We start from the raw sequence: 19,626 nt of genomic DNA on the forward strand, positions 1-19,626 counted from the left end.
AGTATTGTGTACAATATATATATTTTTTTTTAAACATAAATGACTTGTGGGGTTGTAACAATAATAAATACTTATTAATACATTAAGTCGTTTATATTTTTTCGGCATTGAAGAATTAGTATAAACTTTCAGCAAACTGACAATGTGAAACGCCTCATAGCCTTGATCATTCTCACTTAAATTTATATCAAATAACTTTTTTTTCTTTTATTATTTATATATACTTTTTTTTCATTTTCTTTTGCTCATTATTATTTTCTTTTTTTTTTAAAGATACAAGATTTTCAAATATTCGCGACAAAACAATTGGCGAATGATTTTTATTTTTTGGACATCGTCCACTGACTCAGTGTTTTAAAAACACTTTTTTGTTTTTTATTGTAAGAGAAAATTGAAAAAATTAATTCGCTCAACTAAATTTATTTTAGTTTACACGAATATTTGCGCGCGTGTAAAACAATGATGATAATGATGATGATAATAAAGAAAACATTTAAAAAATATTCTTAATAATAAAATTTAACTTTTTTTTTTTTTCCTTTTTTTTTCTTTTTTCCTGTTAAGATATGACAAAAGTGCACCAACGACTGTGCATTTATTTATTACATTTTCTTTTTTTTTTCTTTTTTTTTTTTTTTTTTTTTTTTTGTAAATCTACAATATATCGACAATTGTGTTTCGCATTTCATTAAAAAATAAGAGTGAAAAATCTCTAACAATCGATAAAGATCTGTTTTTTTTTTAATTTTTAATTTTTTTAAATCGATATTAAAAAATCAATTTCATCACAAATAAAAGATTCTAACAAAAATATAGAGCTGCGCGAATAAAAATTTATTATTTGAATTTATAAAGCGCAAGAAACATTGAGTCAAGCAAACGGAGTTTCACATTTTGAATTTCGTCTGTACAAACCGAATTTACTAATATAAAGGTTCTCAAAGAAAGGCATTCGCACAGTCCTAAAAAAAAAAAAAATTAAAAAAAAAAAAATAAAATAAAATATTTTACCCAACGGACTCGATGATGCACGGTTTATAATTTTTTTTTTTTAAAGCAAAAATATCATCGATCCGTAGGAAACTATACAAGATAAACAATCTACAGTAGACTTATTTGATAACGCACTTTTAAACGCCTTTTTTTTTTTTAGTAGGTGCTTTCTTTCTATCTAATTACATTACAGCTATATAATATAATATAATATAATATTATCAATAATAATATAATATAATAATCGTCTATACATCGTTTATCTGTACAAGTATTTATCAGTCGTAAATCTGGCAACTGTCTTATAATGTAAATCTTGATAACATTTTTTTTTTTTTTTTCATGTCAAATGAAATCAGGAAAAAAAGCTGAATTATCTCTACTATTAAAATCAGCACTGCTTTTTCTTTTTAAAGAATTAGAGAGAGAAAGAAGGGGGGGACAGTTACTAGATTAATGAACTTTTTTTACGTATTTAGAATTAGAATTCGGATGAGTCGAGATTTATGGATTTTGTACAATGCGATCCATCTTTGCGTTAGACCCAAAAACACATTTGTTTTTTCAAAAAATGTTTTTTTTTTTAGTATTTCTAGTTGTTTTTCATGGTGAACATCAAAAATTTGTTTTCTTTTCTTTTTCTGACGATTGAGCTCACACTTGACTAGATTCGTCATTGGTGCACCTCCCTCGCTGCTATGTATTTTCATCTAGCAATTCCTGGGCCTGCTTTGGCATTTGCCAGCAATGAAGACTTCTATCTTTACTGCCAGCAATTATCTACAGGAGAAAAAGAAAAGAATAAATACAACAAAAAATTTTAATTTTAAAATAATAATAATAATACTTACCCTCTTATTTACAATGGCCATACTCAAGAGCATTTTTCCCGGGCCAGGAATACTGCACACTAATTTCTTCTCCTGAAAGAAAAAACGAAATTATTTTTTAGTTTCTTTTTTTTAAATGAAAAACAAAATTTAATAAATTTTTTGCAAATTTTACCTTAACATCGAAAATATAAATATTTCCGTCATAACAACCAGCAAATAAAAGTCTTTCATACAAATACATACACACAATACCAACACCGGCATTGTATTGTACTTTCTGTTCACCGGTCTGCAAAAAATAGAAAAATTTACTTTTTTTTTCGAATAATTGAAAAAAACAATTATTTGAAAATATATATTATTATTAAATATTAAAAATAAATAAACTTACAACGAAGTCATAAACGGGAATGGACGTGCTACTGGTGCCAAAATAAATCAAACTATTGTGCCTCAGCAAACTATAAACCGTGTAATTTCTTTGACCACTTATTTGTCGTAGAAATAATCCAGTAAAAGCGTCGCGTATTGTTATCGGTTGATTTCGTGATGCGACAATAAGAACTTTTCTTGGTCCTTCATTTGTCGCTTTTAATGCCAAAACTGATTTATTCGAAAATTGAATTCTATCTCCTTTTAGGGATGATGCCTAAAAATTTTAAATGAGAATAAAAATTAAATTAGCAAAATAAAAAAAAAACTAAAAATTTTAATTCGAAAAAATTATTTTTTAAGAAAATTTGGTGAAAATATATTTTTAAATTTAAAAAAAAAATTGTTACCTTTATGTGATAACGGGCAACGTGACCTGAAGTGGTGCCAATGAAAATAGCTCCCCATGCTTGATCCATACACTGTACAGCACTTCCCATAATAATTGGACTTTGCATTTGTTCTCCAGTCTAAAAAAAAAAATGAAAATTAATAAATAAATTGAAACTATCGTAATTAATAAACACAATTGTTTCAAATAATTAATGTAAAAATTAAACTAATAAAATTTTGTATTAAATCAAGTCCACTTCTGGACCGAAAGGCTGAAGCTTAATTAATAAATATATAACTATTTAATAAATTAATAGAGCAATATTTTCTTTAAAAAAAAGGCTTTTTTAAATTAACGTTTTTTTAAAAAAAAATTGATAAATACCGAAATGTCATAACAGCGCATATGTCCATCCAAAGAGCCAGAGTACATCCATTGTCGATTTAAATTTGCCGTATCAGGATTTAAAACATAAAGGCACGTAACTGCATGTGTATGACCTTTGTAAATATTTAAAATTCCATTCGAGGTCAAACTGTATCGATAAATTGCTCCATCCTCACTTGCAGCCAAGAATGAATCGCCAATGATCTAAGAATTTAATTTGCTTTTACTTTAAATATTATATTAACTACACAATTCACTAAATTAATTTTTTTTTTCGAAATTCTGAATTATTTTTAAACATTTGCAAAAAATAAAATTTATTTATACTTCAAAAATTAATTTTAAAAAATAATTTTATATCTTAATATTAATATTAATATTAATTACCAATAGTAATGAAAATAATATTCAAATATTTTTACTGTTTCTAATTAATTTTTCACTAATTTTTATATTAAAAATTTAATTTATTTAAATTGCAAATTTTGAAAACTAAATTAAAAATTACAAAAATTTAAAAAAGATCAAAACTATTATAAGGTAATAATTATAAATATTAAAAAAATGTATTTTTAATGGAAATAATAAAAGTGCATTTTCTTTCCTACAAGTTGTTTTTATTTATGGCAAAAAAAAAACATAAAAATGAATTGTTAATAACTTGTTTTTATATATAAAACAATAAAAATATTTTTTTTCCAAATAAAATTAAATTATATTTATTTAAACGTGAAATATTTATTTTTTTTTTTAAACAGGAGAAATGTCGTTGAAAAAAATTTGTTTATTAAAAAAATATAAAATACGAAAAAAAAAAGTCTACTTTCTAGTTCTTCTCTTTCTTCTCTTTTGGCTTCTTACCTTGATATCTAAAATCGGTCCCTTATGAACAGTGTATTGAATTTTTGAAATCTCGCCAACATCCGTATTGTCCACTTCCATATTCTGTTGGGATTGAATTTTATTTTCCTCCGTTACATTAGGTCCATTTGTTAATGTTAATTCATTGTTATCAAAATTTTGTTGAGTATTTAAATTATCACTGTCTTTTTCTTTCTCTGATTTATTATTTTTCTTTATTATTGAAATAGTTTTTTCTTCTTTTTCCAATTCATTTGTTTCTTTCGATAATTCTTTTATGTTTATAATTCCTTTTGCTGATTCCTCGATTTCTTTTGTTGGTTCATTGATTTCTTTCACTGGTTCAATAATTTCTTTTTCACCTGTTTCTTTATTAATCTCTTTCTCGGTTTCTTCCTGTTTTCCTTTGGGCAAATCATTTTTCTCCACTTCTTTTGTTTCTTCATTCTTTTCTTTCTCTTCGTTCTTCTTTAAATTGATATTATTTTTCTCCTCTTGTTCTTTTTCCTTTTCATTCTCTTTTTTGGCCTTTGCTTCTTTTTCAATTTCCGCTATTTTCGATTTCATTTCTTCAATTGGCACTTCTTGATTCGTTAAATCATTTTCTGAATTAATTTTCACAATTTCAAGTTTTTTCCCCGAATATGGTTTTAATATATACATTGTTGTCTCGGAATTTTTACTACCTGAATCAGTGATAAAATTTTCATCTATTGAAAATCTTCGAACTTGTTGCATATTCATAATTTCTTGATGTAATAAAATTGAATTTTCCAATGGATTTTTATTGAAAACATTAATTTTCGTTAAACCAAGACGTTTTAATACACCATTTGGTAAATCATCTTTCATATAGGTATATTTAATGTCAACTAATTTTACTTTACAATTTTCCATTTCATCTTGTGTTAATTTACGTTTTTTTCGATCTTTTCGTTTTGTACGTAATTCCAATTTTATTAAATCACGTATCGTTGAATAAAGTATTTTTTCATTGACTTTCTTCTTTTTTTGCGGTGGTTCTGGTGTATTTGCAATTGAATTACCACATGTTCGTGAACGTTCATCTTCACTTTCCAAATGACGTGAACTTCGTCGTGTTGGTTGACTTGATCTTCCGGCACGTGATAAACTTCTTGTTGGTCTTTTACGTTTACGTGTTGAATCAATTGATATTGATGAATCATCAGATATTGGTGACATCAATGCTGAACGTGTTGAATCTTTATCGGAGAATTCTTTAAAATTTGGATGTGAAAATATTTGTTGTTCCGAATCAGTTGGACTTGTTAATTGATTTTTTTCCTCTATAATTGTTTCTTGAGCTTTCTGATTTATTTCAATTAAATTATTTTGAGTATCATTGACAGATTTATCTAATGTGGAATTAATTCGTTGTACTTCCTCATTTAGACGACATTCCTCTTCATTAATTTCGCTAATTAAGAGATTTTTCGATATTTCATTTTCCTGTGATATTGGCAAACTTGGCGGTTCTAATTTTGTGTCAATTTTTTCATTTTCTTTTGATTCTTCTTTTTCATCTTTGGAAATTATTTCATTTTCTTGCATTTTTTTCTTCTTTTCAACGGCTTTTGCTTTTTTTGCTTCGGCCATTTCACGTTTAAATGATTGTTCAAGTAGACCAAGTGCAGTATTATTTTTCTTTGTTTTATCCTTTGACGATTCTAATGGTTCGAGAATACTTTCATCGGAATAAATTAATGCTGTGTCAATAGCTTTAACTTTAACGTGTTTTTTATCTAAAAATTCATTATCTTTTTTTTCTTTTCTTGGACTTGGAACTTTTTTTGATTTCTCTGATTTTGGACTTGTTTCAAATTTCTTTTTTGTCGCTGCCTCAAAACGATTTATTAATGCTGCTGTCGATGCGCCTTTTATTAATTTTTTATTTATTTTTTCCTCATCATTTTTATTTTCCACTATTTGAACTTTTTTCTCCGGTGAATCTTTCTTTTTGAATTTATCACGTTCATGTTTTCCCTTAATTTTCACGAATATTTTCTCTGATGTATTAAGCGATGGAAGTTCTTTGATTTTCTTTTTTTTCACAGCAATTTCTTGTTCTTCATCATCATCATCATTATCACTTTTTGAACTTTTCATCATTACACTCTTGGGACGTTTGCGACTAATTTCAATTTTTTTTGTTATTTTCATTTTTTCTTCACGTTTTTTCAAATCATCATCATCACCGCTGCTGGGAATTAATTTTGATATTGTTGGTTTCATTGCACTTTTTGGACGTATTCGTTGTGTGTCTATTGTATTTTTTAATGATGGTTTTTTATTATTTAAATTTAACATTGCAACTTCTTCATCGCCACTTGTTACTTCGGAACTTTCTGTTACTTTTGATGTTATTTTCATTGCACTTTTTGGTCGTTTTGTAATATCAAATTTTTTCTTTAATTTCTTATCGTCATCGTCGCTAAATTTTTCTGAAAATAATTTCATCGCACTTTTTGGTCTTCTTTGAATTTTTTTATTCTTCTTTTCATTATCATCTTCACTTGATGATTTTTTTGTCACTTTCATAACACTTTTTGGTCGTTTCGATATTTTTATTTCTTCTTTTTTCTCACGTTTATCAATTTCCTCATTTTCTGCTTCGATGGTGACATTTTTTTTCATTCTTGATTGTGATCTTTCGGCTAATTTTTTTAATCTATCGAGTGATATATTTTCTTGTTCTTCATCATCATCGGAATTTATATGTTTTTTGTGTCGACCTTTTGTTAATTTCTTTTGTTTCTCCTTGGTGATTCTTTTAATTTCTTCATCTTCAGAACTTGAATCAGTTAATGTTGTCTTTCGTAATTTTGATTGTGAACGTTCAGTTTTTGTTAATTTTTTTGTTTTCTTTTCGGAAATTTTTCCAATTTCCTCATCATCACTATTAATTGATAATTTTTTTATTTTCGAAGATTTTTCTTTTATTATTGAACTTTCTTTAATTGGTGTTGATAATTCTTTTTCAAATGATGCAATTTCATCATCCTCGGGACTTGAAATTTTCGATCTTTTATCAATATCTGAATTCAATGAATTTATCTCATTATTATCCTTTGTTGATGCATCGGCCATCATTTGATAAAGTTTTTGCTTTTCAAGCATTAATTTTTGTATTTCATCGTCAATTTCTTTCATTCTTGCAACAAGTGATTGTGTTGTGACTGGTTTCACTGATTGTTTAATAGCATCTTTTATCTCGTCCTTGATCTTCTTATCTTTCTTTCTTTTCATTCTTCTTCTACGTTTTAATTTATGTAAAGATTTCTCCGATTTCAATTCATCTTTATCTTCCATTTTTGAATGTACAGTTTCCGTTTCACTTGGATTCAACCTAACCTCAAAATCTGTTGAATTTTCCACTTTTTCCTGATTTACAATATTCTCCTCAACACTTGCCTCTTTTTCATCCAATATTATTTCTGAAACAAGACTTGGAAGATCAGATTTAACTAAACATTTATTATTATCGTTTAACAATTCATTACCTATTTTTTGTTCGTAATTATCTTTAACAATCATAACACCTGACTGAAGCACAATTTCGGAAAGTTTTTTCGGTTTATTGTTCGACTTAACCTCAATTGTTGAATTGTTTATTGAATCAATTTCTAATTTATCATCACTATCATTGGATTTTTTGGCTAAAAGAGGTAAATCATTTTCAATTAGTATAAATTCAGATGGGGATTGTGAATTTTCATTATCATTAGAAATTGTAATAGGAGATTTCGAATTAATTTGTGATTCGTCTTTATTATTGTCGTCAATTTGCATTGTTTTTTCTTTATCATCACTTACTAAATATTCCACGCACTTTTTTTCCTCTTGATTAATAATATTCGAATTAAATTCAATTTCACTTAGAGATTTTTCTTTCGTATCAACGATATCCACGTGCGAACTTTCGTTTAGCAAATGACTCAAATCGCCGGTTTCGCGCGATTCACTATGTGTCACGTGACAAATTATAGATGGCGTTACTTCAATCGCGGGAGTTTTCAATTCATTATTATCAAAAACATTTTCAAAAACACTATCGATGGGATTTTTTACAATTTCAGAATCAAATAGTTGTTTAACACTTTCTTCGGGTTCTTCTTTTTTATCGAAAACCGTGTCTGGCATTTCTAATCTAACATTGTCTTTAATTAAAAATTGTTCACTGACACTTTCATCTAATTGTTCGATAAGCGATTTGTTATTTAATTTTTCAACTTCACTTAATGGTAAATCAATTTCGCGTTCAGTTAAAATTGGTGGTAAATCATCATTTAATCTTAAATTTGTATCACTATCGTCAATACCAAAATGAAAAAGTTCTGGTTTTTCAACACTTTGTTCATCAAATATTTCATCAGTTTTTGGTGATAATACACATGAATTTATATCTGAATAAACAATATTTGTTTCTTGTAAATCAGCTTCAAGGACAACATTATCAAAAATATTTTCCATTGGATTTATATCCTCAATAATTAATTGTTTACTTTTTTGTTCATCTTCAATATCAAAAGTTGATTTTATATCGGAAATATCATCCTCCTTTAATGACATATTGCCAAAAAATACTTCTTTTGCTGGACAAACATCAATTGGATCTTCAATTAAATCCTGTAAAATATTAGGATAATTTTCAATTTCCATTGCATAATATTTTGCTATCTCTTCTGATGGTACTGTATCTGGAAGTGCATCGCTTATTAATTTTTTCTTTTTTATTGTTGTTTGTGAATTTTTACCATAAACTTTTAATTTTCTCACTGGTTTATAAGCTTGTGTTGTTTCTTTTGAATTTTCAATATTTAATAATTTCACGTGTGTTTTAATTGTTTTTTCTTTAATATCAATCTTTTTACTATTAACTTTATTATCAGAAGATAATTTTTCTTTAGATATTTTCTCCGTATTAATTTCAGATGAAATGTCAATTTTTTTATTATCGTGTTTCAATATTTTTAAATCGTTTTTATTTTTCTTTAAAATTAATTCGCATTTCTCTTGTTTTCTTTTTATTTCAATTGTTTTTGTTTGTGAACAACTTGATTGATCTGACTCTGATGATATTGATGATCGTCTAATTGGTGTTTCAATTTTTTTCTCAATAACAACAAGTGGTGTTAATTGATTTTTTATTTTCTTAACAATCTTTGGTTTATTTTTTAATTTCAATTCTTTTCCACCTTCAGATTTTATGAATTTAAATTTACATTCGTCTTCCATTTCTTTATCGTTGACATTATTTTTATTTGGATCAAGTTTAGTTGGTGTAATTATCTCTTGTGCTGCTTTAGCGGCAAGACGAGGATCACGTGAAATTATTTTAGATTCGTCGTTATTTAATTTTTGATTTATAATTCGATTATTTTCCATTTCCTCAATTTTTTTATTACTTTCGATAATTTTATTTTGTTTATTATTTTCATTTGTCTTTTTACCCTCGTTAGAAGTTTCAATAACACGTGATTTACTTGCTATGGGAATATTTAGAAGATTTGTTGTTAATGAAATTGGATTTTGAACAATTTCCTTCATCTTTTGTTGTTCCTTTTTCTTTCGTTCGAGTGTTCGTGCTTTATATGCTTGAATGTCAATTCGTTTTGTCTTCTTATCATCGCCACTTTTTAATTGATTTTTTCCCTTGGTTTTTGTTGTTTTAGTTACATTCTGAAAAAATAATTTATTTTTATTAATAATATAATTATTTTTTAATTATATAATTTTTTAAAAAAATGAAATTTACACTTTTTGAAATAATTAAATAATCGATAATAATATTTTTAATATTTTATCTAAATCTATTATTACTTTGTAATATATTTAATCTTTAATTTGTTCACGATAACAGGAAAGCAATGCATAAAAGAGATAAAATATTTAGAATTTGCAGTTGTCAGTTCATCTTATCTCTTTTTCATATAGGCAGCTATCAGATTTCATTCGTTAAATTCTAATTCTTGGAGATTTTTCAAATTTTTTAAAAACACATCTCAAAATAACATTAATTATTTTTTCATAAAACTTAATTTTTCTATTATTTTTAGTTATTTAAAATTTCAATTTTTTATTTTTAAATTAGGTAATATGAATTATTTTATTTAAGTAAAAAAAAAATTAAACTCACCTTCGACGAAATTTGTGACTTTTTACACGTTTTTAATGGTTCCTCGGAGATTTTCGCCTCAACAGGAGAAGAGATTTTTGTCTCAGATGTTTTTTCAACTTTATTCATTTCTGTGTCTTGAATTACATTTGAAATTTTTTCATCATTTTCAGATGACTCCAATTTTTCCTCCACTTTCTGTTTTTCCATTTCGTTTTCCTTTTCTTTCACTTGTTCTTGTTCTTTTTCTTGTTCTTCTTCTTGTTCTTCTTTTTCAGTCTCTTTTTCTTTTTCCACTTCCTTTGGCAAATTATCACTCGAAACAATAGTTTCATTCACCTCGGGAATTTGAACTTGATTTTTACCTTGTGTTATTGTCTGTGTTTCAGCATTAGTGCGATAATTAGACAATTGTGTCGCGTTATTATCATCAGTTTGCGGTGGTGATTCTGTTGTTTCTGGCATTTGTTTCAATTGGGCTTTCGTTTTCATTGATTGCATTTTCACCTGTCCATAATCGACATTTACCTTAACTGGTGAATGAACAATTGTTCGAATTGATGAATCTTTATTTTGTGAAATTGGCAATTTTTTTTCACTACGTTTTTCATCAGGTGTTATTGGTTCAGTTTTCACTTCTTTTTTAATCTCATCTTCAGTTAATAATTTCATTGGTATTTCTTTCTCCGAACCGGATATTGAATTACGTTTAGTTTTCTTCTTATGTCGACGTGTTTTCTTTTTCTTTTTACCTTTTTTCTCACGCTTTTTTCGTTTACGCGATTTTTTTTCTTTATGTCGTTCTTTTTCACGTTTACGTTTTTCAATATCGGCGGCAACTTCATCGCGAATTGCTTCATTTAAAGATTTTTTCTTTGCAACTTTTTCACGTTCCTTAATAACTTTGAGTAATTTTGTAACATCAGGTGCAATATTTTCACTGCTTGTACTATCGCTTGACGTTGATGAACTCGATGAACTATCATTTTCACTGTCGCCATCGCTTTCTGTTATTTCACCATCTTCAAGATGTTCTTTTTGTTGACGAGCAAGTAATCGTTCGGCACTTTCATCGTTATTCCTCTCAGGAACTGGTGTTTCGTCCCATTGATAAGATTTCTTTTGAGATCGTTCGTTTATCTGAAAAATTTTTAATTAGAAATTAAAAAATATCAAAATTTAGCGATTTTTATTTATATACTTACCTCAAGTGATCGTGTTTCTTTTGCTTTTGAATGTAATTCATTGTCAGCTCGTCGTAACATTAAAGCATTGAATTCTTTTTCTAAAGTATCACTCATTGTACGTCCATGTTTTGCTTCCCATTCTTCTTTGGTTAAATTTCTAAATGTATCAACATTTTCCCGCTTTTTTCGCGTCCACATTTGTTGAAGTTCTAAACTTTGTTCGGCAATTGGTTTCGATGAGGCTTTTGCCTTTGCAATACCAGCGCTAAATATATCGTCTAATGTACGTTCCATGGTGCCAAGTGTTGGATATTTACCCGGTGGTTTTGTAACAACTTCACTTCGATTTGGTTTTGTACGTGGTGGTTCAATAACAACATTACTAGTAACATTTACAGGTTTTCCTTTTGGTATACCTGGTTTAAAAATATCATCAAGAACAGATGTAAGATGAGCTGGACTTTCAGTACCTAAATTTGTTGTTGATCCACTCTCAAGTAATTCGCGTGCAAGTTGTGCTTTTAAATGTGCTTGTTTTTTCTTTAATTCTTTAATTTCGGCTTCACGTTGTGCTTCACGTTGAGCTTCACGTAATTTTGCCTCACGTACTTTTGTCTCACGTATTTTTGCCTCGCGAGCTTCACGCGCCTGTTGTTCTTTCAATGCTTGTTGTTCCTTTAATTCCTGTTCACGTTGTTCACGTTGTTCACGAAGAATTTGTTCACGTGCTTGTTGTTCGCGAATTTGTATATCCCTCAAATGTGCCTCACGAATTTGTGCCTCTCTTAATGCTTGATTTTCCCTCAATGAATTTCGAAATGTCACATCGCCATTTTCTCGTTCGCGCGACGATTTTCCCTCTTTTAATAATCGTGATGCTGAAAAAAAAAATAAAATAATTTTTAGAATCTTTTGAATAATATTATAAAGGAGAAAAAAAAATTTTTTTACCTTGTTCGTGAGATTCACTCTGATTATTTGTATCCTTAACTCGAATAACGTGAACAATTTTCTTTTCATGATGACGATTTCTCTTTTTTTCAACAACTGGTTGAATAGTAATTGAAGTTTGCGGTGATGTTTGTTTTGGTAAATGTGTATATTCATCCTCAGAAATAATTTGTTGTTCCTGTTGATGTTTTTTATTGGCAAGTACCATTTGTTGTAGAAAATCCTCTGAATTCATCATTTCAATTTCACCATCCTCACCACCAGGCATTGGATCCAAATGTAAAACAGCGCTTAAATGTTGAATAAATTCAGTTGGTAAATTTGTAATATCAACCGATTCACGTACACCAGGATCAAGCATTGCGCTTAATTGTGTCATAAATTGATCACCATCATAATTTTGAACTTTTTCCTCTTCTGATATTCTCATTTCTTGTGACAATGATGTTTTACGTTCCTTTACCAATTGTTTCATTGCCATATCAAAACGTCTCAAACTTGTATTATTAATCATATTATTAATATCATTTTTACTCATTTTTAAAAATTGATTAATCACACGATTACGCCATATTTCTTGATTGGCAGCCGTTTCTTTTTTACCTGATTTCTTTTGTTGTTCCTTTTCATAAGATGTTGATGGTTTCTCTTCTTTTTTATTATTATTATCCTTTGAACGTCTTCTTTTACGTTTCTCATCGTCTTTATCATTTGTTTCATTTGTTTCTTGTAATATTTCTTTTTCCTTTAATTTTTTCTTTCTTGTTCGTAAATCTTCATTTTCATCGGCTTGCAATTGTTGTTGCCATTCATCAACTTTATGTATTCGTTTAATTTTATTTAAATTAAAAACAACTTTTGGTCTCATTTGATCATCGGCTACTTGACCATCGTCTTCAATTTCTGGTTCTTGTAAACGTGATTCTTCCTCATTTGTATCATTCGGTGGTAAATCAATTAATGGCGCTGGTCCATATTCAATTTTTTTTCTTTTCTCCTCTTTTTTCGATTCTTTATTTGTTGAATCTTTTTTATCATTTTTTGATTTTTTCGATTTTTTTTCACGTTTTATTTCAATATCAATATCGGTATTTTTCTCACCATTACTCTCTGTCATGTTCATTAATTGTTTGGCAAATTCCATTGCTTCTTGCATTTCTTCGAGTTCATCCTCCATGTTGAGCATTGATAATGATTCGGGAATATTGGGTGGTTCAACGGGTAATGGAGGTGGTGCTTGATGATCTTGTGGTAATGGTGGTGGATAATCGGGAAGTGTTGGTGGCATTGTTGGAATTACTGATGGAATAGTGAATGGTGGAATAAATCCAGCGGGTTGTGCCATTGGCGGTACGTGCATTGATGGAACATAATTTGTATAATCTGTAATACCAGAGGGCCATGTGGGTGGGACAATTTCATTTGTTGCAACAAAATCCATTCTTTGTTGTGACGAGAGTCTTGGATCAAATACTTTTGGTGGTTGTATCACATCTTCAAAATTATGGGATTTAAATCCTTTTTCCTCGATAATTGTTACAGTTGGCGGTGGTCCACGTGGATCAAATGCCGGTGGTGGTTGAAGAATATCATTATTTTGTTTCATATCAAATGATGAATTTGAATGTTCTTCCCGATGATCGAGCTTTTTGGATTTTTTTATATTCACAATTGGTTTAGTATCACATTCTTGAATAAATTCAAACATTGGCGGTGGTTCAAGGGGTTTTTCTTGATTTTGCTGTGTTTCAAATGGCTCATTTGATTCATCAAGAAGATCGGGAAATGCTTCCATTGGATCGAACATTGGTGGCGGTTCAAGTGGTTTTTTGTGTGTTTTAAATGAATCCGAAGAATCCGGGGAATCATATTGATGCATTAATTCCTGTAATTCAAAAATTGGTGGTGGTTCTAGAGGTACTTGGGTTTCGGATGATTCATTTTGTTCGCGGCTCGAATCAAATAGGGAATTTTGTGTCTCATCACCAGATTGAACTTCTGGAATATTATTGACAAATGTTTTCTCTTTTGATTGATTACTTAATTCATCATTATCATCAGGGACTTTATTATCTTCTTTACATGTTGAATCTTGATCCGGTTGAGGGAAATTACCCTCCATTTGATCTAATTGCTCGAAAAATAAATTCGATTCCTGTTGCGATAATTCGGGTAATGCTTCAATTGAATCGAAAATTTGCACCTGCCCTTGACTTTGATCAAATGCAGATTGTAAATCTTGTAATTCACTTTGATTTTGAAGAATATCTGTCGATGGTTCAATATCAACCGATAGCCTTGTATTAACGTCCTGTTGTTCGAAATTTGAACTTTGTGATTCCTCTTGAAGAATTTCCTTTGGCGGCTCGGTCGATTTAAAGGCAGTGAAGAGTTGAACATCAGATTGTTGACGATTGCCGACAAAATCATTATCATCAGCATAATCATCCTGCAATTGAATCTCTTCTTGATTTGAATTTGTTTTTTCAAATCGAAAATTCGACTCCTGTAAATCATTATCGATTACAGTTTCATTTTCAAAATCAACAGATGTTACAACTTCATTATCTGTTGTTTCTTCAAAATTCGCTTCAATTGTTTGATCAAATAATGTGCCATTATTAAAATTTGATAATTCACTTTGTACTGGATCGGTGACATTTTCAGCGAATGGAGGATCAATGTCAAATTGTAAATTTTCACTATTCTCACACAATAAATCGTTTCTTTCTTCAATTTGAAATTCGGACATTATTTTTCCACTTGCGAGAAATTCAACTGATTGATTATCAACTTGATCTTGTGTTGTAAATTCAGTAACATCATTGACATTCGATGTTGTTGGTTGTGAAAAATTCACATCACAATTTGCAATTCTTGTATCGAGTTGAGCAATAAATGCTTCCTCTTGCGGATCATCCAAATATAAACAATCTTCTCCAAATGGATCACCATCTTTTGAGCCTTGCCTCGACAATTTTGGTTTCTCATTCGTGCCATTGAATACTGCGAAAAAAAGAAAATTTATTAAAATACAAATATAATTTTAATTAAAATTATAATACAAATTTTATAGAGGAAAAAAAAATTCATAATTTTTTTTTTTATTATTTTACCTTTTATACGATATAAAAGACTAAAATCTTTTTAAAAATTGATTCAGTCTTTATATATGATTAAAAATTGAATCAGTTTCAATATCGTCTAGCGGTAATTAAATTACATCCGAGAGTTAATGATGTTACTTTCAATTACCTTGACCTAGCGTTTTCTATTTTTGAAATATGCAAGTGCATTAAACATTTTTCGAGAATTTTGTAGAAAAAAAAGAAAAAAAAAAAACTTGTACAACAAAACGATCATTACATTCTCTTTATATATATGTATATATATATGAAATGTATATATAGAGACAGATATCTATATAACGCATTCGCGTGAGTTATCATAAAGATGCAATTCACGATGATCGATAGATAAGCAAGTAGGACAAGATTTTTATGTAGTATTCTTCAATGATTCAATGAAACTTTCTTATATTTACATTGACTGTCAATATTATGTTATTTTGTGAATTTCATAATAATAACTATAAACAATAAATGCCAAGAATTATCTTGAAAATTGCTATTTATGAAATATAAACTTACACATAAAACATTGAAATGCAATCAATTTCTATTGAAATTACCTTCCGGCTTGGACTTTGTACATTAGGTTTTTTTTTTTGTTTTTACTATTAAAATCAGTTATATTATTTTTTTTCCTCTTTGTTTTGTTAATCAATAATTATTTACATTGTAAATTAATCAAGTTTTCTTTTTACTCTATAAAAAAAAAAAAAAAATTATTTACTTTTTCTAGCAAAATGAAAATTTAATTAAAAAATTGTTGGAAAAAAAATTTTTTTTTTTTTTTGAAACTAAAAAGAAATTCCTCTGTTGACATTTTTTTAATTGAAATGCAAATGAATTGAAAAGTTAAAAAAAAAATTCTTCATTTAAATTTCAGTTTGAGAGGTAACCAGTTTGTGTATATAATACTGCAAAATATTGTTGACCGCATACTTGCATAATTAACACATTTATCATGCATTTAAGAAAGTAATTAGATTACTAGACTTAATGGTTTAATGAATTGAAATGATAGTAGAGTAATTAAAAAAAAATAAAAATTGAAGGACACCCCACAGGGGTCAGTGACCTATCATTGTCACACAAAGTAATTTTAACTCCAAAAAAAAATTTGTTTCTAAATTATCCATTTTTTTTAGCTAACAAATATTATCAGTATAAATAATTTAGAATTTATTTAATAACGATTATTATAGATAATTAAGCATTTAATTTACTTTAAATTACATTTTAATTAATATTTAATTTCTCTCAATGAGAAATTATTTTTCAACGAATTTTAAGTAGATTCAAATAAATTATTAAAATCAAATTAATTTAATTCAATAATAAATTTAAAACAATATTTAAATATATGAAAGTTAAATTCCACAATATTATTAAATTTTGAATTATGTTAAAAAATTAATTCATTCTGTAATTATTATTAAAATTTATTTCAATGATAAATTTAATCCATTTATGCATTTGTCCTCTAATTAAAATTAATGATAAAAAAGATGAAATTATTTTTCCAAATTCAATAAAAAGTAAATGTTCGTTAAATTTAATTAAATAATGAAATATATATTTTTTAATTATAATTCTTATTCAATTTATATTATTTTCGTAATATTAAATAGAAATATTTACTTTATTTTAATATTTTTAAAAAAATGCCGTACCCATGGCAATAAAATAATAGTAATAATTTATATTTGAATTAAATTTTAGATGTCTCTCAAATAATGAAAGAAAAAAAAAATCACAGTTTTATGTAACTTTAAATAAAAAAAAAAAGAATATAATCTTTCTAAATTTAATAACACTGTCATTTAGAAAGTTATTATACTAATAAATTACATCACACAAGACACATAAAATTCTTAAAAGAAAAATGTAGTTAAAAAAAAAAAATGTAACCATCATTCGAATATGATTAGAAAATTCTAATTTCCAGTTTCAAAAGAAATGCAATAAACTGTCTAATTAATAACGGAAATAATTGATAAGACAAGACTATTTTTTAATATCTGAAATTGATAACATATTAATTGAAAAATTCAATTTCAGATTACTTTTTTTTTTTTAATATAGAGAAATAAATGTTTACCAGTATTATCCTGTTCGTTTCCAATGATATTTGTATCATTCCTTAATGTTGATGTATCCAAATCAACACGTCCAATGACTTTAAAATCATTAAACGTTAAATCTAATTCAGGTGGACCGTGCCTGAGTTCTGGTATACCTTTTTGTGATGTTGATGGATCATCAGATCCAATAGATTGTGGTGAAAAATTATCCTCCCAAAAATTAATACTATCCTCCTCAGTAAATGATGATAATGTTTGTTTTAATTTATCCACCGTCTTGGATATTTTCTGTTGTCGTTCCTCCTCTGAACCCAAATGCGGTTCCTGATAATCATCAAAAAAATTTCTTTTCTCACCATCGCGAATATATCTATGTTGCTGTAATTGTTGTTGTTGTTGTTGTTGTTGTTGTTGCTGCTGCTGCTGTTGAAGTCGCTGTGGATTAATTCGTTCATTATCTCTAATTGGTCCCCTACCATGGGGACCCGGAAATCGTACCGGTCGGAAACCACCGTGAAAATTTCCCGGTCCATTATTATAGAAATGTCTTTGGTGTCCCTGATTGTGTCCAATATTATGTCCCTGAAATTGTGGTCCATTATTTGAATGTCGATTAAATCTTTCGGAATTATCCCGCCAACCATCTTGTCCACCACCGCCTGGTGATCGACCTTGTCTTCGATTTGATCCAAAATTCTGATTTAAATTAAAATTTTGATGATTTTGATTTGATCGTCGATTTTGTGTGAAATTTGGATGTGGACCATTAAAACCACCATGTGGTTTTTGTGGACGATTACTTCGCGGTCCGAAGCCTCTTCCTCGAAAACCACTGTTACTCATCACACTCTGTTCAATGCACAGTTTGTCCCTAACCTGAGCCTCATCGACTACATAAGGGATGCTTAATATTTACTTCCTTCTCTGAAATCATAAAAAAAAAAACCAAAAAAAAAAATCACACTGATTTTCTCATTTTCTTTTTCAGAATTTAATTCAGAGAACGATTACCGGGTATACCGAGAAAAGTGCGGTCATTTCTATCATTTCAGAAGTCAAGTGAAATTTTACCAAAAAATTCGCTTATTATTATTATTATTATTATTATTATTACATCGAGAAACAAAAAACAATAAACAAACTGTCAGGAGAATAAAAAAAAGTGAAATAAATTCCAATTAGTATATTCTAGAACGGGATATATTCCCCACACTTGTTAACGACATGTCTTATACAGTCTGTCATGTTTTTTTATTTAACCCTGTTTTGTCCCGGAGGAAGACCTCGCACAAAACTCAGCTCCGTTATCGTTGTCTGAATAATAAAAACACAAATTTATGATTTTCACTTGTTTATCACAATTGCTAAAAATGATATCAATAAAAAGAAACACGGACGCACCTTGACTAAAACGATAAAATACGTTTTACTGCGCAAAACGAACGTGTTTTCACGAGCAGATCGCCATATTGCGTGAGCACTGTTATCATTATTGTCCGCTGTTATTTTGGAGCAGCTCGGAAGCAATTGATGTAAAATAAATATTTAGAAGAAAAAAAAAAATTTTCTTTTAAATCTTTAAAGAAAAAAAAAAAAAAGAATATTACTAAAGATTCATATTTTCATATTTCAATGAAAAGAATAAATTATTAACACTTACTTGAAATTTTGTTAATCATTTATCCATTGATAATCCGATAATCCTTTATAATCATTTTTATGAAAAAATATTCACACATACACTACTTTTTTTTGTTTTTTGTTGAACTCAAATTCTTCGATTTTGTTATGACACAATTATAAATGCTCCAGAACTGATGATTTCACTATTATATTATAATAACCTAACAAATCAAGACATCACAGAGAGGTTAGCTTGTTACTTTCATTTCAATTCAACAATACTTTAATTATACACCAATATCAGGTAATAATATAATTAAATTTATCAATTATGTACAAAATAATAAATTGGCCGTTTTAATATACGGTTTTATAATCGATTTAATAATTATTATTTTCGCACATGTGATCAATCCTGTTAGCAGCGAAAAACTGTTATTAAGGATGCATCACAAGGCCAATCAACTACAAAACTTCTGCTTGTTTTCGTTTCTGATTGGTTAATGAAAACCTGCTGTATAGTTTACGCCATTCACAAGAATGCTTGATCGTGATTGGTTCTTAACAACGACATCTGTTTCCGGTTTCACTTTCATTTAAAGTTTTCATTGTATATAAATGTATTTCCAATATTTGTCTTTGAATGAATATTCGAAGACACATTGAGAGGATTTAATTAA

General features: G+C 28.1%; 1 protein-coding gene across 3 annotated transcripts; it reads right to left on the reverse strand.

The window, feature by feature from the left end:
* Positions 1-78: 78 nt before the first annotated feature.
* LOC127280054 (titin homolog) lies at positions 79-19,379 on the reverse strand. Of its 3 annotated transcripts, XM_051302793.1 has the most exons (14): positions 18,984-19,379; positions 18,725-18,899; positions 17,341-18,247; positions 12,115-15,120; positions 11,182-12,041; positions 9,998-11,116; positions 7,362-9,540; positions 3,841-7,295; positions 2,977-3,183; positions 2,609-2,728; positions 2,218-2,475; positions 1,999-2,115; positions 1,845-1,916; positions 79-1,773 (listed from the first exon to the last, which is right to left on the reverse strand). In XM_051302793.1, the coding sequence occupies exons 3-14, from the start codon at positions 18,164-18,166 to the stop codon at positions 1,690-1,692; spliced, it is 12,303 nt and encodes a 4,100-aa protein (XP_051158750.1). In that variant the 5' UTR covers positions 18,167-18,247; positions 18,725-18,899; positions 18,984-19,379; the 3' UTR covers positions 79-1,689. The 3 variants fall into 3 exon arrangements, with proteins under 3 accessions (XP_051158750.1, XP_051158748.1, XP_051158749.1); XM_051302791.1 differs by having other exon boundaries at positions 3,841-9,540; XM_051302792.1 differs by lacking the exon at positions 18,725-18,899 and having other exon boundaries at positions 3,841-9,540.
* Between the last annotated feature and the right edge of the window lie 247 nt (positions 19,380-19,626).

Source organism: Leptopilina boulardi, unplaced genomic scaffold (assembly GCF_019393585.1).
Source record: "Leptopilina boulardi isolate dan_hultmark-lab unplaced genomic scaffold, ZJU_Lbou_2.1 LbouV2_229, whole genome shotgun sequence".
In the NCBI taxonomy this organism is placed as follows: Eukaryota; Metazoa; Arthropoda; class Insecta; order Hymenoptera; family Figitidae; genus Leptopilina; species Leptopilina boulardi.